This window comes from Colossoma macropomum, unplaced genomic scaffold (genome assembly GCF_904425465.1).
Source record: "Colossoma macropomum unplaced genomic scaffold, Colossoma_macropomum, whole genome shotgun sequence".
Taxonomy (NCBI): Eukaryota; Metazoa; Chordata; class Actinopteri; order Characiformes; family Serrasalmidae; genus Colossoma; species Colossoma macropomum.
The window spans coordinates 17,266,560-17,288,414 of NW_023494806.1; the positions used below are offsets into that span (position 1 = coordinate 17,266,560).

Below are 21,855 nucleotides of genomic sequence, written 5' to 3' on the forward strand. Positions count from 1 at the left end.
TTTATTAATCTTAATTTATTTTTAAATAATCCACAAAAATTAAAGACCAGAATGAGAACATGGATGCAGCCAGGACTTGTCCAATTAGAATCAAGAATTCAACAATGCCAAGTAGTTTTATATTGTAGGTGTGGTACTGACTTACCTTGGAGATGTCGTTGATGAGCTCCTGGTACTTGCTGCTAGAGCTGACCAGTTCAGCCTGTTCCAGAGTGCGCAGGTTCCTGAGGATCTTACGCTTCTTCTGCTCCAGAGGCAACTGCCGGTCTTCCAGCACAGCCTGACTGCTCTTCAGTCCCTCTGGTGCTGTAGCGTCTTGTGCTGCCCCCCGCTCCACCAGCTTAGCATGTTCTGATTCCTGTTTAAATAAAACACATTCTTAGCTTTTCTGTGCTTTATTTAAATTTTTATGAAAAAAATGGCCCAAATTTTACATTGTGTACAAAATTTAAACACCCACAGTCAAATTACATTTTGTGATTTTCTAAGTTAAAAAGAATAACACGTTCTCTACAGGTAGCAAACTTAAATATGGCGTTTTTATGCTAATTTCACAGGCCACATTTTGTTCTTTTTAAATAATATGTTAAAGTCAAATAATAAACAGTTTAAATGTTTCACTTACCAAATCAACAAAACAATTTGACCAGAAGCGCTCAAACTTTTGCATACAACTGTATATGCATAACCACAAATAATACTTGACTAAATAGTGAGATGGAACATTAGTTTGCTGTTGAGTTCATCTTGCTAAACATGTGCTTCCGTGTAGTATTAAGTCTGCTTTGTTCCTTGCTGTCTGAGTGTTTTGTAATTGATTTGAGATTGCCTTCAATATGGCAATCCTTCCATATAAACATGCAAAAGGAAGCGGAGTGAACAGGCCAAGGGAGTAGGGGCCTGAGACCAAAAGCAAAATGATAAAAAAAGACATTAACCCCATCCCATTTGGCTACTGTTACTCTGTCTGGCAAGCTTCCGAGCGTATATGTGTTTTCAGTGGCCAGTAATCCATGACACAAAATCTAAAAGAGTTTACAAGAAAGACTTTGTTTGCTTGTCAGACTGAAGAAGCTAATTTATCCACATACAATTTCCACATACCATATACCATTTCTTAGGCAATGAGGTCTGCCACAGTGTTTAATTCAGATCATACCTTTTTTTTTTGGTCCTTTTAGTTCAAAAGTGACTAAAATTTGAGTATGTGATGTATAAATTCTCCATGCACCCCTGCGACATTTAGGACTAGACAATCGGTATTTAGGACTAAGAGGCTTAGTTTCTTAAGCTGAACAGAGATGGTCAGAGAACAAATGGTCCACCCACCATAATATTTTAACCAACTAATAATGAACAGGATATGATGTGGTCTAAACCAGGTGTGCTTAGTCCTGGTCATGGAGACCTACCACCCTAGACAGTTCAGATGAAAACACACCAAGGGCTAATATCTTAGATGCTAATGAAGACCTTCATTACCTGGATCAGGTGAGTTAGATTAGAGTTGGAACAAGGACCAGGATTGGAAACTGTTCTATACCAATATATAACTATAGTACCAAACCATTGTACAGTAAAATCATAAAAAATTCAGAATTATTATGTACAAATCTGGGGGGGGGGTGAAATGCGGGTTGGAAGATCTAAGACTAGGGGTGGGCAATATGACGATATTTATCATTATTGTGATATAATTTATCACAATATGCCTTTCCAAACAGATCATGGACATCGCCAGTACTTAAAGAACATAGAACAACTGCATGTTTCATTACAAAGAGAGCAGAATTATTTCTGTTAAATTGGATTTAGTACAGAATGTGAAATGTTGATTACAACTATTGTACACTTAGTTTTTTTTTTAGTTTAAATGTAGCTGTTTTGCTGGCGCGTTTCATCTGTTCCTGTTTGTCAAACTTTAGAAAAACTAAATATCGATGCAAATCATTCTGGTCTCACAGGCCGGGTCTCATTCTCGTTCATAGATGCCCAGTCTACTCGCTATTCGATGCATTTTTGTCTTTCTACTCTGTGGGTATATAAACATTCCAGGATAACTAGCTTAGATAAATATTTCAAGCAATACCTGCAGGGCAGTAGCTGGAGTCTCCAGGATATCAGTCAGTGTTTCTCCTGGCTGGATTCTCACCACATCTACTACCAGCTTCTTTGTCCTTTGAAGTGACAGGCAAAGACAGAATGGTGAATACAGCTGTCAGGCTTAGGACGTCATTACAAATGGTTGCATATTTCTCACAGTCTTGAACAACAGCAGGGTTCTGACACATTTCTGTATAAAAACCTCTATCTGACCCTAGCACTTATAGCTATGGCTAAACATGTTTGACTGTTACGAAGCACATGATCAATTAGTAGAATTAAACTGTAAACATTTTCCTGGGACTGAATTACACTTGTAGATGAGAATAGTGTACAAAGCTGCCTGTGCCATCATGAGGACTGTGATAAAGTATTTAGTGTCCCACAAGCAGAGAATAGAACACATTCAAACAATAAAGGCTGTGTTCTTGAGCAAATGAGTTATAATTAGTGTAGCAGAATTTCAAAATCCTGAATGCTAACATGGACAGTTCAGTAGTCAAAGGCGTCAGTCACACTAGACTTTTGCAGTTCGCGCTTCCTTGCAAAAGGAGCATGACCGAAGCTGTCGGTCCATGTTGGTGCAGTGCTAGCTAACTTGCTAAGCATTAACAGTCACGACACATAAGTGAACATAATTATATCAGATTATTACACTCACCGAGCACTTTATTGGGAACATCTCTACATCTACTCATTCATGAAATTATCTAATCAGCCAGTCGTGTTACAGCAATGCAGTGCATAAAGCCATGCAGATACAGGTCAGCAGATTCAGGTAATGTTCATATCAACCTTCAGAATGGGGAGAAAATGTGATCTCTGTGATTTTGACCGTGGCACGATTGTTTCTGTAACTGGTGATTTCCTATGATTTTCACACACAATAGTCTCTAGAGTTTACTCAGAATGGGACATTAAAGAAAAACGTCTAGTGAGCAGCAGTTTTGCAGACAGAAATGCCTTCTCGATGAGAGAGGTCATCAGAGAATAGTGAGGAATTGAGGCTGTTTTAAGAGCAAACGGATGCCTTACTCAGTGTTAGTATAGCGCTCCAAATAAAGTGCTTGGTGAGTTATGTACTCGCCACAGCATAGTGCTACACACTGATCTGTAGCCAAAAAATGTAGATAACTAGCGCTGTTGGCAGCAGTGAGATGACTTGTGTGCAGTTGCCGTTTAGTCATTGAACTAACATTACAGTTAACAAGCTGGCTAACTCACCTATACTAAAACAGTAAAATCACGAAAGTTACAGTACAGTCTCCTGACTGACTGTGTACCATGCAACCACCCTTTCATGTGTTTATTTATAGCCAGTGGGGAAGAAATGGTATATAGTCCATGCTTAGACGCAGCAACTTGAAGTCGCTTATCATGCATTGAAATGAACGTAATTAATTTCGGTCAAAAAAATTGACTGGTAATCGCAAGTGTGACTGGGTCTTAATACAGTGTTTCCCATCAACTGTTTTAAAATAATTCTGCCTGCTCAGATTTTTCACTTTGTTTTATTAGACTTACTGTCCTAAAAGTAATCAGATTGCGAGTGGTGCAGTGGGAACATAGGGATACAAATATATCTGCAATTATTTTGTCTTGTACACAGACGAAACCGACAGCCTCCTGACAAATGAGTAAAGACATCACTCGGCAGCATTTTAAAAAGGGCTGTGCTGTAATAATCAGATTGTCCTTTGAGGGATTAGACTTCAGTTTCCAGTTTTGTAGGGGGAAAAAAGGAGTTGCCATGTGTGGATTGTAATTTACCTAAATATCCATGCATTTGCCACTTGATCTAATCTTTAGGTGACATTACATCAAAGGCTTTTTGTTCTATCATCTCATCTCAAAACACAACCTAACCTAACTCTGTTCTCTCTCTCAGCCTTTGGCTTTATATGTTTTAACTGTGTGTGAGACTGTTTTGCTGTTTAACTGTCATCAAATGAAGTAAAAATGCATTTCTGATGCAGTAATTAGTATGAATAGTATGAGGAATTTATTACAGTATAAAAAAAAGAAAAATTGCTGTTTATGATTTAAAAGCTCACAGAGGTCTATATAGGTATCAGTGAATTTATATAGTTTGGTAGCTGTGAATCTTTGCTTAACTGTTTCTAGAGGTTGACACCAATGTGTATGTGACCTCAAGCACAAACACTCTGTCTTTCAGTTACAGTAACCGAACTATATCTGAAACTTTGGTTGTGTGAGGGGAGGAAACGGAGCAGCACGTTAGCACTCAGACAATGAGCTCTGACGCCACAGCGCCTGCTCCGTCTGCAGTAGTGGGGAATAGAGCCTGACTCACACTTCCTGCTTCCTCCCCAGAGAGCCTAAGCCCTCTGAAAACACACAGTGATGACCAGAGAGAGGACACGCAGCTGGGTTTGAACCCCTAACCATATGGGATAAGTGGGACAGGTGATAATCAGGTCAAGGGGAAATGCATTTTTGTTTTTTCTCCAGTTTATGCCAGTTGAATTTGTGTCAAGTTACACACACACACACACACACACACACACACACACACACACACACACACACACACCACACACACAGCAGTTCCTCACTCTTATAACTACATAGCTTAAATAGTTCAATGTTGATTTCATACTTTCATAATAATGAACTTATTCATAGTAATTACTGAATAATAAGGATGTAATTAACCTCAATGTCAAAACATGTTAGAGTCATTATATCTCATATCCAAAAAGTCCATCAGAGCCTTTATACCTTGTGCTGCCTCATAATTCGCCAGGCTTCAAAAGATAAGACATTTCCTTCCTAACGGCAAACGATGACATGTTCGTTTGTAGTACCATAAGACAGACATGTGGTATAATTTCTAGGAGCAGTGCTAATTTAATGCCAGAAAGGGCCCATTTCAACAACGGAAGAGATAACAGCCTAAGCACCACTTCCCACTGTGGCGTGGGAGAGATAGTGGAATAGGAAATTCAGACTGCCTATAAATGGCAGTAAACATGAAAATATACTCTGACAGACACATTGTCTTTGTCAGAACAAAACTTTGCATCTCCACGTTTGTTTTTTTTTTAATTATTTTTTATATGATTTGAAAATGCAAGCTGCTGTCAAAATTTAATGATGAACTGACCAATAGAAACATCCCAAAATTACTTTTCATAAAATCTTGTTACGTCAACTTATATTATTAATTGTTTTTCCTTCTCCTAAAAATTTTTGGAAATACAAGCTTTTGTTCCAATAGCTACAATATATGTGAACATTATAGTCATAATCAAAGCTGTATATTTTTCTGGACACATGAAAATCACATATAATTGATGGAAATGATGACAATGTGATGCCACTTTAGTCACTCCCACTATCAGAACAAAATAAGTGTTACCTGCAGTCTGCAAAGCCAGGGTGATATCACTTACTTCATCATCAGCCCCTTCATGTCCTTGTCATCGCCATCCATCAGCTCAAACTTGTTAGTGAGTGTAAGAGAGACCTCCGTTTTGGCCAACTGACTCAAGGTATTTTCTTTGTTGGGGTCATTTGGATCCACAGCGCCTTCACCTGCATATAGGAACAAGTCTGTTGGTCTACTCAACTATTGCATCACCACTGTGCTCTAGACAAATTCCTTTCAGAAACCTAATAAGCTTAACATAAATCAACTTGAATTGTCTCCTGAGCAACCTTTGAATATTTGAAAGTAGCAGATCTATTTTACCAAGCAGTGACTCCATATCAGGAACATCACCCAGGTCCTCCAGAAGCTCATGCAGAAGATCACTGTGGTCTGGAGCTATGGCCTCCTTATGCTCCAGCACAAGCTGTCAGACAAACATGAACAAGACATATAAGATATGCTACATTATGGCTGCCCAAACTGCTGAGGTTTATCAGGTGTGTCTGAGCAGGACTGTGCTGGACTCCAGCCTTTCAGCCTTTGAGGTGAACGCCCTGCTTTTTAGGCTTTGTCTCAAAATACAGCAAGCTAAAAGCTGTAGAAATGTCAGCTCCCTTCTCAAACAATTTTATGAACACACGTCAAACCTTTATACATTTTAGAAGCTTACTCTTTTCCAGGGCTGTGGTGTTAAACACATTTCCATTATGCAGCAAGAACTCTCCTGTACTAGCCATAAACCCTCTGGCTAGGCATTAACCTTAACCCCCTGAGCTAGCAGTGCCACAGCTACCTCAACATGGTGGTGTCACCAACAGTGCCATATACTGTACGTACAACATGTTCTTTTTCATTGTTTTCCAAAGGTGACTAAAAACAGATTAAGTGCTTGACTCTGTCAAACAGCATGTGCTGAAAGCCGTTATCTCTGTTAGCAGTGGGGAAGAGCATGGAGGAGAGCCAACATAAAGCCGAGGTTTCAGCACTTCAGAGTCCTGCTGAGATGCCAGGCCACACCGCCAAATATTCCCCCTCAGCTTAAAAACACCTACAGCAGGGAGAGGGAAGGGGCTCTTTCTGACCTATATCGTAAATCACTGCCGCAGCTCATCTCCACCTACGTGCAGACGGACAGCAACAACATGGAGACTTCGCTCTCCAGACATGTGTTCTAAACTGGCCCAAGTTATTGATGTTTTCATGCTTGCCTTAAAAGAAATAGTTTAGCCAAGAATCTAATTTACAGAAATTTCCCCTTACCCTAAATTTATTTGATCAGCCAAGACTTTAGTGTCTGAATTTGGCTTCTTTAGTTTTGCACTGGAGTTATAAGGCTAGCATGCTGTTATCTATAAAACCAGACAAAATTGCAGACAAAAGGACAGGAATGAAGGAAACCTTATAGCTGCATGACTGTTGCTACAACTGTTTTTAGCTGTTTGGTATACTTTTGTCCTTTTTTAGATAACAGCACATTATACAGTGTCAGAAACCACATAAGCAAGTCTATTTGAGAGTTCTCAACAACTCAACACAGCTGGTTGAGGCATGCAGTTTGCAAGATGCAACTGGTGTCAATAAACTTTTATTATTTGTTAGCTATGTTAGCCTTGAAGCTTCAGTGAAAAACTAAAGAAGCAACAAGGTTAACAAGGTTATAAGAATGTCTTTCTCCAAGCTGGAGAGGGTAGCTGCAGCTGTATCCTGTGCTTGCAAAAAACATTTAGTTACTATAGATTCACTGTCCCTATCTAAGAGCGGTCCTTTTTGCAGTGTAACAGTCTTGGCTTTGGTTGTGTTTGGTTGCTAAGGCGGCTGATGTGCTCAGCATGCGGAGGAGAAGTGTTCACTGTTTCCAAGACATCAGGGTGTTGTTATCCAGTCTGCCTTCAGTCTGGATGATGAAAATGCAGCACTGTAACTCCTGGGACAAAGCGAAAGAGCCTTTTCAGACTCCTTGTTGTTCAGCAGCCTAACAGTGTTTTCCCATTAGCAGCACTCTTAATATCAGTTATTCCCATTTAACAGAATATAATGATGTGGCCTAATAACATAATTACTGTTTCATGTGATATTTACTGGAAATGCATGGTACTGCTCTTTAAAAATGAAATTTGCAAAGTCTAATAAGGTGGTTTGTGTGAGATACTGACACTTTGGCATTATCTGGACAAAAATTGGAATAAAGGACACTGTACAGCTAAAAACAGTAGTGACACCCATATAGAAGCTTGTACTTTCGTTATAGATAACATTTTTTGTAGATAACTGTCAAAAACTACATAAGCATTTACTTAAACATTACTTACACATGCAGTTTGCACAGTGCTCTAACTGGTGCACATAAGCATCCATTATTTGTTAGCTAAATAAACACTATGGCCCAGGGCAAAACTAAAAAGGCAAGCTTCTGACAACAAACATGTCATGCTGGATCAGCTGCTTTTGGGGTAAAGGGGGAAAAAGTGTAAATTTGTTTTTCTGCCAAAATATCGCTTTAACTGCCATTATTGAACTAAGTTCTGAGTGCGAGTGAGAGGTGACCGAAATATGATGGTTTTGTAGCATAACACTCTTGGCTTTGGTTGCGCTTGGCTGAAGGTGACCAACACATGGACGTAGCACCAAGTGTATGTGAACCAGGCTCAGCAGGGCATGTACTGAATGGTTGTATAGGTGAATTAAAGGATTAAGCACCAAAAGCAGTGCTGGCAGGGTTTATGCCTCACTAGCTAGACAGAAAACAAGCTTAGGACATTAAGTCACCGCTTCACACACAGAGCCGGTTATCAAAACCTGATGGTGGAAGAGTGTCTGTCAGCTTTCTGCTGCTTACTGTCTCTGAGTCATGGCCCTGCATAAAGCCTTCAGCTCAATATTGCTGACCATTACATGGTAATGACTCACTCTCCTTTGACATTGTGTGAAACACTCATATTAATCATATTAAGAATGAAACAACAAATCATTTACTTGTCTATAAAAATGCACACTGTGACAAGTGCTGCACAGCAACTGGCTGATTGGTCTTACTGAGTGAGTGTTGATGATCTCCTCAATGGAGATGTAGATGACAGGTTTGCTGAGCGTCACCATGTCGGAGTACTCATCCACGTTAAACTTCTCTTCTGGAGCCGGGACATCACATGCAGCCTGTAGGAATACCCTGGAAATATCGGCACTCATATTATAGTTTGAGTCGGTTGATTAAGTACAAATCATACAAGAGCAAAGACGTTACAGTCCTTGATAAAAAATAACTTACAGCACATAAACAGTAACTTTATTAGGTACACCTGCCTTGTATTTGTACACGTTGTCCATTGTACACTTTTAGCAAAAATGGTTCTATATAGTACCTAAAACTTGTAACATTTGTGAAACCCTCTTTGGTGCTTTGTAGACCCATTTCTCAAATGATTCTTAAACCCCTTTCCATTACACACTTCCATAACCTAAGAAAAGCTCCATTAGTATGCACTGAAGTCTCTGTAGTCAATGAATAATAAGCCTTAGTATGTAATAAGCCTGGAATGTTTAGGGGTTAAAGAACCTCATACAGGTGCTCAATCATGATGAAGAACCATTTAACCATGCAAAGAACAATTTAAGCATTCCAATGGTTCTCTGAGTTAGCATGATTCTATACAGAACCACTGCCTTTGCTAAAGACGAACGTTAAAGAATCCCTTTTTAAAGGTGTATCAGATCAAGTTGCCATATATGTGTAGTTTTACAATTACAGATATCGGTCCATTTGTTTTTCAGCATGATTTGTTAGCCCCTCCTTTACACCATTTATCAGCTGTAGGATCACCACTGAGCAGGTAGTATTTGGGTGGTAGATGAGACATAGCAGAGTTGCTGGAATTTTAAACCACATAGTGTCGCTGCTGGACTGAGAATAGTAAAAAGAAGTATTCAGCCAATAGCATCCTGTGGCCAGAAACTGACTGCTGATTATAGATTAGAGGATGACTAACACAAACTTGGGAGTCTGAGGAGAAGATGGATGTTTCAACAAGTCAGTAACATACAGACAGAATAACTCAAGACTGGTTAAAGAATTATTATAAAGATGGTGAAGGTGCTAACATGGCCTAATAAATCTCCTGACTTGAATCCCATTGAATTTATGTAGAATTCTTACATTGCCAGTCAATCGGACAGAAACTTGTAACCTTGGGAAACTGAAACTGTCTGCAAAACTGACCCACAGTGCTGCAAAAAGCTAATAACTTCCAACTGTAGATGTCTCATAGCTGTATTTACCAACAACAGCTTTGCAACAAAGTGCTAATGTTATTCATTTGTAGTGTCTGAATACTTTTTGCACTAAAATAGCAAAAACAAAAAAAAGTGTCTGAATACTTTTTTCTCCTTATTGTATCTTCAGTATGATTTGAGGGAGAGGCAAAAGAGAAAGTTCCAAGTGCAGGGGATTTCCAGTAAGCATGACTCACCAGGAGGAGTGTGAGCAGTCACAGAAGTGAATGAGGAGTGTGTCCTGTGGGGTCACTGTTCCCTTAACCCCATACACTCCACACACACCCTCTCCTCTCTGCTGATGCTAAACTTTAACACAAAAGCAATTCCTCTCCTTTCACCTCAATTTCCACTTCTGATGAACCTGTGCTGACCAATGGGTCAACAGCACTGTGTATTGAAGTCCCACCTTTCCTTAGCTTAATTACACTTACAGTAACAGCAGAATGTTTAATCATTTTTCTCACATCTTCTGCTCCAGTAACTCTGCAGTGACAACACTCCACCTCACAATCATGACAATTTTAAAATGGGCTGTTTTATATGTTTTGTACAGCTTAGTTTCCATATATGGACTGTATGAACTGGGAAGTGGACACTATATTTTGAAACATCAAACTTTATTTAATATAAAAATGGTTTTATAACATATGGCCCCTTAAATATCAATTGCGGCCAGTCAACCAATTCTCAATATAATCCATGCAAACTGTTGTTTTATTCAGATGATAAATACCATGCAGTCTTGGTTAGAAACCTTAGGTTCACGTCTTCTTACCTAAATTTCTGGTAAGTGGAAGAGATGTAGCTATTCATGGATGTAAGATGGTCGCTCCCGTCCTCAAACAGCTTGTTGGCGGCAGCGTGCTGCAGCATCTTAGCCACGGAGCCCAGGTTTCTGCGTTGGTCTGAATGCAGCTGCCCTCCGGCTGTCATGTCTATGATGTCGAAGCCATCTGGGGCCACTATAGCCGGATTCATGTACCGGTAATAGAGAAGGTTCCCTACAATCTGTTTTAAAGTGGAAAGCAGGAAAAGATCAGTTCTACTACAAGGATCTGGACAATTTACAGCATAAAACAGAACAATAACTTCCAGTGTTCCTGAAAAGAACATGTGGTCGTCTATAATTCATGATCATTTTTTAGCAACACTTTTCCACTGAATGTAGGTCTACTGAGATGTTTTATGTCTGACCTTTAGAAGATCATCTTCAGAAGCATCAGGGAATTTCTCATGAAGTGTATCCTTCAGAACCTTAGCAATGTATCTCATGCCATAGCTACATGAAAAAAAATAAATAAATAAAAAAACACAACAGGAAATTTAGTGGAAAACTAGAATTTAAAGTCTAGCTAAATTCAATTAAGTGTGAAAAATGTTAGGCTTTTATGCAACAGAGAAGGACTAAAGAAGTGTTAGTGTGAGTGTTTTCAGTATGAAATTCAGGTCATATGCTTTGGGTCACCAGATAAACCATTAACAAATTTGTTGAATGCAGCTAAAAAGGTGCAAGAAGAAGTAGTCAAACCAGTGGATACTGGGAGATGATGGAAAGTACCATATTCTTATTAATAATTCATTTTCATGGTCATCAAAGTTGGCATAAAGATTCAACTGCTGACCCAAAGCCTGTGCATTTCATACTAATCTTACTGTGCTCATTTATCTTTCCATCGTCTCTCAGAACTCATTGGTTTGATTATTTCAATCTACATTCAACAAAGGGTAAAAAAAATATAAAAAGGTATGCTAGCTTTGGCATGGCAACAATACATCACAAAATATTTTAGCACAAAGCAAAAAAAAATATATATAAGCAAAACAAAAACAGACCACAGCACCAAGAGAATATTTAACATGAAGTATCATAATTTAAGCCAGGGGTTCTAAATCTGGGGGTACAAACATGGTCACAAGAGTGGTGCTACAAAGACATATTCCTTATAAAAACACAGATGTGGCGCAGTAGTCTACCTACAGAACATTGAAGACAGGCTAAAGCTGGAGTCACATCAAATGCATGTAAAATCTGCCTGGTGAGAAAGCCAAAATCACTTAAATGGAAATGAACAGGAGAAGGCACAAGTTAATTTCTGTGTGGTAGCATCATAGCCAGTTTAAGGGGAGTCTGACCACTTCCTATTTCTTCTGTTATATGAAAAACATGACTGCAAAGCGCCAGAGGGCACTTGCAAGCGTGTCCTCAATAAATGGGGTAAATAAATGGATTAAAACAAAAAGTTAAAATAGTTTCTAACCGTTTATTCAAGGCCTTCCTTCAATTTTAAAAAATAGGATATATTATGTATATTTCACTAAAAAAAGCACAGAAAACAGCAAACAGGTTTTGGACAGTGGGATGCTTGTATTACTGCTACGGAGTGCTGATTGGTTGGTGAGCTGAAGTGAAGCGGTTCACGCTCACTGATATGAACGTACAAGAGGCGCCATTATAAAGTCGCTATAATTTAAAACTAAAATATACCAGTGGTGTTGAAATGTTTTAGGCTGTTCTGTGTTCAGGAAATTAATATATTCCTCTGTATAAAAATGTTTAAGCATTTACAAACTATGACTTTGTCCAAGTGCTCCATATTAATCCATTTATTTTGGACTCGCGCAGAAGCGCCCTCCAGCATTTGACAAACGGAAGACAAAAATATTTTTAATTCTAAAAGGGACCAAACTCTGAAAAAGATTAAGATCCCCTGATGTAAGCAATATGTTGCAGAGAGACCGCTGAGGACTATGATTATAGTAAGTTAAGGTTAAAAAAGTAAATAATAAATAATACAAAACCACAAGACCGAACAAGTCTGGCTTAGCCACACTGTGGTTATACTATCGGTGGTACTGGCTTACAAGCTAGTGTTTAATGTCAATGTTATAAACTTTGTTCACATAAAAAAAATGAAATAGGTATTTTATTCTATGGCATTTTTGATAATTACACATATTTGTGGACCCCCTAAAGTTGCCATGGCCACCTACAGCCCACTTATACAGTCTCAAATTGGTCATTGCTTAAATTTGATCGATCTGTATAAGCAGATAACTATGATTAAGTGATTAATGGGAGAACAATGGCATGATGAATAAATGAACAATCATTCATTCCTATATCAGCGCTGCATTATTGATGTACTTTGTACTTTTGCACAAGTGTATTTCAATAGTGTACGGACATTGACTATCCTTGGCTGGCCTGCTATGAGTTCTAGTAAAAAAAAAGGCTAGCATTATATCCCTCCACAGTATAACATTCGTATTAGAATGCTTGGAACTGATCTGGTCCTGTGGATCTCAGATTGCAGTCTTTTCAGCTGCAAAAACACAACACTGCACCCTAGTGGAGAATGAACACTGCCATTTCACAGATACGCATCTCAAGATAAGGCCTTACAATGAATCAGATGAAAAGAATTCAAATGTATGCATTCAAATGAGTGTTATGTCTGTGCCCAAATAAAGCAAAGGATGACAGCATTTAGTACTTACGGGATGGTGTCCACGGATGACGTGATGGAGCTCAGCACTTTGTCCGTGACAGAGCGCAGTGTCTGATTAGATGCCTCCAGCCTGGACCTCACTTCCTCATGAGATAGAGCCTGTTCCGCTGTGACCTCATATGGCAATTTACTGATAATTACAAGTAAAGAAGGAACAAAAAAGACACAGGATGAGCTCACCAAATAATTACGTTTAATCCAGAATGTTAAAGGATCCTGGAATTCAATGCATCACAGCAAGACTTACTTGTCTCATACTGCAATTGCTACAAACAGAGTAGTTATTCTGTTTAGTATGTGATAAACGGTACAGTGTACACTACCAGTAAAAATTATTTTTTTAAATTTATGGTTTATTATTTCTACAGTCCTCATTTTAGAATAATAGTGAAGACATCAAAACAATATATCACATAAGATGTTATAGAGGGGCCAAAAATGCTAAACAAAATCAATACTATCTTTTCAAATCTATTTTCAGTTATTTTAATTCCCTCTGCCTTGATGTAGCTTGAACCTGGAACCGTGCTTAACAGCTGACAAAGTGCTCATTTCATCAAGTGCTGCTCCTTTTTGCTTTCCAAACATACATTCTTTTTCAGAACCTCAGCCAGCTGATTAACTGGAAGATGTAGAAACCCCCAAATTTTTGACAGGCACAGTATCATCATGTGCATAAACTCTTCTCTGGTGTTTAGAGCATGTAAGTGGCATCACCAACCTTGCCTCTCCTGTAGCTGTCTCTAGCTGGTTGACCCAGGCCTTGTAGATGTCTATGGGGTTAGTGTTGATGCCCAGGCTTTTGTCCTCAATGATTTCTTTTACCACTGGTGAGAGTAGCTGCCTCAGAGCGTTCTGACCCCGAGCTCCACGGTTAAAGCTCACCACCATCTTAATGACTGTTGGGTTCCCCGTCACTATGTCCTGGATCTGGTCCACCTTTGACCTGCCAATGTTGTTACAACAGTTGCAATAGTTTCATGAAGGTGTTTTGTTATGTACACAACCTGCTTAGATGCATTTAGCCTCCATTTATTATGTGTCGCATCACAGAACTTGATAGTGATCATGTCAAATTATTATTTTCTTCTAGCAAATAACCAAAGATTTGTAAGAAAGAAATTCTTCAGATTGTAAATTGCATCATGCATATTAAGTTTAACCTCATGCAGAATGACTGAACATACTGAGTGACTGATTTAATAATTTTCTACATTTTGGTTGCAAAATATAGGTTTTATGTACTCTTGTATTTCTTGCACACAGAATCTCTTGCAAAGGCATGGTTGTATGAAATATTTTTTTGCATGTACTTTTCTCATGGAAATCTATTATGTAACCTGCCAGACCCTAAGTGAGCTTGCATGGAATAACCCATAGAGAAATATGGCCTACAAGTTATCACAAATAAAGCTTTCATCCGTGACCTTAACATTCGTAACATACATAGGATTAAAATCAGGAACATTTATTATCTCACTTGATCTCTTCCCTGAGGGCAGACTCAAAGAGCTTGAGCAGCAGGTACTCCTCTCGCTGGTTGGAGGCGTAGTTATACAGAGTGAAAATCACTGTGTCCATGAATTTGGTGGATTTGTTCTGTGGCATCTGGAAGATGAGCTTGGCCAGATATGATGGATTTGTCTGTTTCAACAACAACAGAGAGTAAATAACCCTGACTGAATGGATTTAACCCCCCATACAAGTTAAAATATTTAGTTCAAATTTAAAGCAGACCCTATAAATCAAGACCTGTGTGATAACTGAATAGCAGCATTCATTTACTAATTTAAAAATGTCAAAATTACATGGCAGGATCAATGCAAGATTTATTGTGCTCTAAACATTATCATCTCACTTTAGATTAGACCTCATTTTCCAGATTTATTGGCTTGACTGAATAAATGCTTGTACACAAATATTACAGGGTCAACCGGAGTCTTACTTGTAGTAGGTAGAAGAGATGCTGGTAGGCCTCCAACCTCTTCCTTTTCTCTTTGCTCAAACCTTTGATGCCCTGCTTGTCACCCACAGCAAGATCTTCTTTGCTCATTTTGTTCTTTTTGGTCTTCATCTTCTTACTGAGTGACACCACGTCCTGTTGGAATAATGCACATATTAAAAGGTTGAAAAAAATGCATGCAAAAAAATGTATGCAAAAGTTTTGGAACCCCCTGGTCAAATGATATGTTCAGTTGATTTTCTAAGCGAAAATACATGAACATACTTTCTACAGAGAACACTCTTCTGCACATTTTAATGCACAAATGCTGTTTATTTGCTGAATTGAACATATCAGGAAAAAACTATGTAAAATGGGGCATTTGCAAAAATTAAGACATTTTATATTTTGTATTTTATTTTTTTCCAATATGCAAACCTTAAATAAACAAACTGTGCATTAACATTTGCAGAAAAATGCCATTTTAAAGTTTGTTTACTGTAGAAGATGATGTGTTGTCACTTAGAAAAAAATCAACAAAATGCCATTTAACCAGAAATGTTCAAACTTATGACTGTGTACGACTGTATATCTGTTACTCTACTCATTAATGGAATTATTTCTAGTTATTCATAACTTATGGAAAATACTTTTGTTAGCAAAAGTTCTACACCATGGAAAAAAAAATCCTGTAGCGAGGCAGTGATCAAAGGACATTGGAATGTGGAGACAGTTCCATAAACCACATCTCAAAGCTCTGAAGCCCCTCGACTGACCTAATGCTCTATATCATTAACACAAGGGCAGATGTGCACAGCTGATGACTGGTTTCTCTGAGGGAGTAACTCTTGAGGGAATTAACTGATTTATTATTACTACACAAAATACAATAATATTACAGCATATTGCTCTGTCAAACCACCCAACATCTGAATGAGCGGATTCAGCAACTTCTGAAGTTTTGTCAAACCTGAAGCGTGATCCTGTTTTTCACCAACAGTCCAATCTTAATGTCCATCAGGTTCAGGTCCTTCTCCATTTGTTGATTGGCGCGAATCTTAGTTACCACTTCCTCCCGGAGCCGTGTCACTTCTTGTTCCTCTTGCAGATCTAGGCCGCTCTGCTCCAGCAGGTGAGCAAACTTACGGACCACAGAGAGAGGAGGATCCTGAGCACCAGCTACAACACAAACCATAAACAATTAACATTACTCCTCCAAAAAACTGGCATGAATTGTATCACATCGACAGCAGTATAGGGCTATTTTACTCACTCAGAGTTCTGTAATCATCTCTGGCTTTGTTTGCCTTCAGAAAAGCCTGGATCTTTATTATCTCTTTTTCCTGAAGACAAAAAATAGGAGTTTAAAAGGAGGAGCTGTTCAAATTATACCCATGTTATCATAATACCAAACAATCTAAATATGCAGTACAGTGTCAAAGTCAGAGACCATCTTTCATTTATTGAATTTCCAGTCAAAAAAACAGCCATAAAGTTCGAGGTTAAGTTTATTTTCAGCATCAGGAAAAAAGGAGAAATATATTTCACAGAAAATGACACAGAATTACACCATTTTCTCTATATATTTTAAGAATGTTTTAAACTTTGAACTGTTTTTTTGGATTATTTTTATTTAAATCTCCTCAGAAACATCTTCTAAAACATAAAATAACTTGCACTTAATGGCTATTTTCTGTTTTGACTGGAAATGTAAAAATGTCTGACTTTTGTACAGTATTGTAAATTTTATTATATATATATATATATATATGTATATATATATATATATATATATATATATATATATATATATATATATATATATATATATATATATATATATATATATATATGCACCAGGTGACTTACATGGTCTTTGAAATACTGCAGTCTCTTTGTGTATGCTCGTCTGGCTCTCCACATTTTCACGAAGGACTGTAACTGATTTATGAAGAAGACAAAATAATATATATAAAAACTAAGTATTCAAGGGGGGGTTAAGGATTTGTACTCAAAACCTGGACAAGAGGGCTGACTGACTCACAAACTGAAAATATATTAAGCAGGCAACTGTATTTTACACTGAGGTAACAGTCTATATATGCTGATTCTACTTCTGTTTGAATGGAAATTATTAAGTTTTATACAATTAAAGTTCATACAGTGAGTGTGACAACAGTTAAGAAAAAGTAATGGTTCTTCTTTGTGTCTCTAGTTTCAACACATTTTGTATTTTCACATTTTGTATAGATAAACACTGCTCTAAAACTATATCAGAGAATGTTTACCTTCACTACAGTATGGACATTGCTTTGTAAAGTGTGTAGTCTGTCCTTGTAGGCTTTCCTCTGTTTATAGCCCTTCCAGGATGCCTGTACACATGTTAAAGAAACCATGGATCATGTACACAAATATTTAAGGTATCCATTAGCTAAAACTCCAACCTTCCTGTGCAGCCTCAGCTCATTAAATCAACAGTACTCTAAAATGTAATTGACATAAAATGTATCATGTGTTGTACAGTTATTTAAGTCTTACCTGTAGTTTGATTACTCTTGGCTCTTGTTGCCTTAAATATGCCACTCTGTCATTGTAGGCCCTTCTCACCAGGTATCCACGAATACAAGCCTGTAGCTGTATGATGAGTGGCTCATTGGCCAACCACAGCTGTTCCCGATTATACTCTGCTGTCACGCTGCTCACAACACTCTAAGGTACATGGAAAAATTCAACAGTGCTCTTCAAAATGGGCAATCATAATAATTAATTAACTTAATTAACATTTCTATTATGGCATTCATCTAAAAGGTTCACATAATATAAAGGGTAGCTGATGTAAATAAATAAAAATAATAAAAAAAACTACGTCCTATGACAGTGATAATGTGATATTGCTATAATCGTGACCTGAATGTCCTCTTTTGTGAGCTGTGTGCTGTCATGGACGAAGTCTTCAGGTTGTACCCATGTCCCTTTTTTGGTTTCCAGGTCGTAGAAATAGTCGAATTTATCCTTGATTCTGTGCTTCACCCACATACTACCACTGTTCCCTATGTAAGAGGCAAGAGAATAGTGCGCTGTGTTAGAAACCAGTAGTTAGAAACCAGTAGTTAGAAACCAGTTTTGGTATGTGAACCATTAGTGAATTGTTTTTCATTTGGTTTACATCCTCAATCTAAAAACATGTTTAATATTTGAATATTTGTGGTAATGACTACCACAAATATTCAAGCACAAAGAACATCAAAATAAGAAACTGCTCATTTTGTGTGTCATGTTACTTTGTCATTTGTCACGTTCTCTCATTTTTCAAAGGGAAAACCCAAATCACATTATAGCTAACATAACAAAAAACTCTAACAAAACTCCAAAATGGTAACTTTATAATAGATGGACAAATCATTGTCAAGTAGTTTTGGAGCATTTATAATGGTTTATTCATCATGAAATGTATACCAAAATGTAAAGAGCAGCTGGCATTTTTAAATGGTGAAAAAACAATAAAAATGTTGGTTTTGATCTACCAGCAACAAAATATAAACTGATATTAAAATGCATTGTGTTTTTCTGAAGTTATACACTTCTAAAGTGAAATTTTTTAAATATTTAAAGTTCTCTTCAGTGACACAAAGTCACTTTACCTTCTTGTATGTGTTGATCCTGTAGCGCTGCTAGTTCAGTCTGGTAGGCGTGTGCACAGTCAGACAGCACTCCCCTCAGTCCTGCACATGGATTCTGCAGAGCAGCCAGAGTTTCCTCATTGTCTCCTGCAGCTATCGCACTGTTAATGTCAGCCACTGCCTCAGCCACTGCAAGGAGACAAAAGCACAGTCAGCTTGTCGTCATTGACCCTTTTTAGTCACAGTTATTGCCAGTGATAATTAAAACATTGTGTAATTTTGGAACTGTATTCTCACGCGTAGCTCATTGAAACAAGTGGGGTTTTCAAATGAGATCACATCTGTGTTTGTAAGTAAAAGAGGAAATATTTGGTGATTTAAATTTGATGAAAAGTTACTGCTGTGTGTACAGTCTTGTTTTGTGGAAACAGTCTGATTGATATGTTAGTTGGGTGATAACATCAGCCAGTAACGATTACTCATGGCTCACTAACTAACAACTTGTGTAGGTCATGGCATCACTGTGATTCAAATTCACAATCTCACAATGACACAGCAGAGCCTATATAATAAATAAAATAATTAAAAAAAAAAAATACATCAGCTGATATGATCAGTCATGTGAAATTTTAGTCCCTTAAAATTGATATTCTACCAAAACATCAGCCAGGCCATCAAACATCATTACAAATATCTAAAAAAAAACAATCCAGAGACAAACTAGGGATCTGTCAACTTAGTATCTACATATCAGACCATACAGCCCTTGGTAAAATTACATGTTTTCTTGAAAATAAGTGAAGTACAGATCCTCTACAGACAACACACTTCTTCACATTTTAACATACTGTAAATAGATAGATAGATAGATAGATAGATAGATAGATAGATAGATGTGAATTTTTTCCCCCTCAACATGTTAAATTCAAAATACATAGAAATTGTGCACAAAAATTTGCAGGAAAATGTCATATTTAAGTTTGTTCCCTACAGAGGATGTGTTCACTTATTTTCACTTGGAAAATCAAAAAAACATGTAATTTGACCAGGGATGTTTAAACTTTTGCATATGCCTGTGAGCAAAATCAATCAAAAACAGAAGTTACATCGTTTTGAAATTACCATCATTGTCAGAAACTGTTGCTTTGTTTTGCATTTGCCAATATATTCTAGAATGGTGGTGTCAACAACCAACAATATAGTTTGGTCAGACGTTCAAACAATAAATCAGTCCTACGTTTGAGAGCGTCCTCCTGGTCTTGGTTGGCAGTATGGACTGCCTCCTGGATCTGGTCCAGCCACAGCACTGCAGACTCATCTCCTGATCTCTGTTACAACAAAACACAGGACACTGAGTCAACAGGAGCATTAACTAACTAACTAACTCACTCACTCACTCACTCACTCACTCACTCACTCACTCACTCACTCACTCACTCACTCACTCACTCACTCACTCACACACACACACACACACACAGCATCAAGGCTCTCAAACACAACGCTAAATGGTAAAGAACACTCAACATACTTATACTGAATATCAGAGGGTGTAACTATGAGGTACGGTTGGGTGTCAAACAAAAACAGTTGGCTCTTCGATTCCAGGCATTTGAGAAATGAGAGTCAATTTCTGACTCAATTCCACAAGCTGGTATTACAATTGTGAAAGCCTGTCTGGAAAATACATCATTCCACAACATACACATCAGCAGTCTAGATGTATTTTACTTTAGTCAAAACAGAAAAGTAAAGTAATGTGTCAAATTTTAAAACAATAAATAGGTTTCCAAATCAAACAACATCGCCAATGATGAATCTACCCACCCAATGAGTTAACCCTTAAAATCTCACACTTATTACATACCAAGTCTTATTATTCAGTAACTACAGGTACTTCAAGGCAAACTGGCTGAACTATTCTTAGGTTATAGAAGCATATAATACAACTTTGGCCCCACTGTTGAGCCATTTAAGGGGTTAACAGAGGAGAATCAGGTACAGTTTAGCTAGCCCCCCATCAGTCAACATGCATTAGCTCTCAAAATTGCCTTGCTAAAGTAAAATAAGTCATATAATGAAACTGATGAGGAGACACAACAGAGGTAACATGAAGTCCTTATTTCAAGACCCCTGGTCATTCATATATTTAAATCATAAAGGTACTTATTTCATACTGTATCCTTTATTTTGCCAGATCTTCTCTGTGTTTTGTTTTTTAAAATAAAAAAATTGAGAAAATTACTGTATGAAATTGATTATCTGATTCACATCCCTTGGAATTGAAAACAGAAACGTTTCTGGAATCAAGTGAACCAGGTGCAAATGTGCATATTTTTCATAGCCGTGAAATCATTTTAAACACTGTAAACAACCCTAGTTATAATATTCTAAGATGTTACATGTATTTTCATTACATGTAGTTTAAAAAACTAAAAGGGATTTTCTATATTTTCTATTTTCACATGAGAACAACCTGCAATGATGGACTTCTACTATAAAACACATGCTGTGAGAATGAAAACACAGATCTTTATAACACATCTATATAGCATCTATTAGCCACAACATCTAAAAATTGATGAATACCGTTTCCTCTTTTTCACAGGGACAGACCTGAAGAGAGGTTTAACAGAGCTCCTTAAATCAGACCAAGCACTGAGCAAAACATTTAATACTGACAGTAACTGATGGTGGATTTTACACAGGGCAAATATTTACACTTCTTTCAGAGGCTGTTGTCTTCCTTTCTCTTGAAATTTTGCAAGCTTAAGTACAGTTACAGCATTCCATTCTTACTGACTAACAAATTACTAAAAAAGAAACTCAAATGGTCCATGCTGATGTACATCACCACTTTTGAGAAGCAGTCTGATGCTGCTTCATTATCTATTTTTATTCTGTGAGCAATGTGCCAAATTGAGGAAGACTAAATGGTAGAGGTCAACGTGAGGAAACAAATCAGACAGCTTTAATGAAAAATTTAAAAATAAAAAAAACACTTTAGAATCATTACCA

The 21,855-nt window shown here is 37.6% G+C and overlaps 1 protein-coding gene across 2 annotated transcripts in view; it reads right to left on the reverse strand.

The window, feature by feature from the left end:
• Window positions 1-21,855, reverse strand: part of iqgap2 (IQ motif containing GTPase activating protein 2) — a 90,215-nt gene that overhangs the window by 5,015 nt on the left and 63,345 nt on the right. For both annotated transcript variants that reach the window (XM_036598074.1, XM_036598075.1), the window contains 19 exons: window positions 20,075-20,165; window positions 18,859-19,026; window positions 18,125-18,267; window positions 17,756-17,926; window positions 17,506-17,589; window positions 17,087-17,158; window positions 16,491-16,560; window positions 16,188-16,396; window positions 15,221-15,373; window positions 14,756-14,919; window positions 13,997-14,221; window positions 13,265-13,405; window positions 10,961-11,045; window positions 10,542-10,774; window positions 8,531-8,663; window positions 5,819-5,921; window positions 5,520-5,661; window positions 2,090-2,177; window positions 146-358 (listed from right to left, as the gene is read on the reverse strand). In XM_036598074.1, coding sequence (XP_036453967.1) covers window positions 146-358; window positions 2,090-2,177; window positions 5,520-5,661; window positions 5,819-5,921; window positions 8,531-8,663; window positions 10,542-10,774; window positions 10,961-11,045; window positions 13,265-13,405; window positions 13,997-14,221; window positions 14,756-14,919; window positions 15,221-15,373; window positions 16,188-16,396; window positions 16,491-16,560; window positions 17,087-17,158; window positions 17,506-17,589; window positions 17,756-17,926; window positions 18,125-18,267; window positions 18,859-19,026; window positions 20,075-20,165 — 2,688 coding nt within the window. The remainder of the gene's footprint in view (window positions 1-145; window positions 359-2,089; window positions 2,178-5,519; window positions 5,662-5,818; window positions 5,922-8,530; window positions 8,664-10,541; window positions 10,775-10,960; window positions 11,046-13,264; window positions 13,406-13,996; window positions 14,222-14,755; window positions 14,920-15,220; window positions 15,374-16,187; window positions 16,397-16,490; window positions 16,561-17,086; window positions 17,159-17,505; window positions 17,590-17,755; window positions 17,927-18,124; window positions 18,268-18,858; window positions 19,027-20,074; window positions 20,166-21,855) is intronic.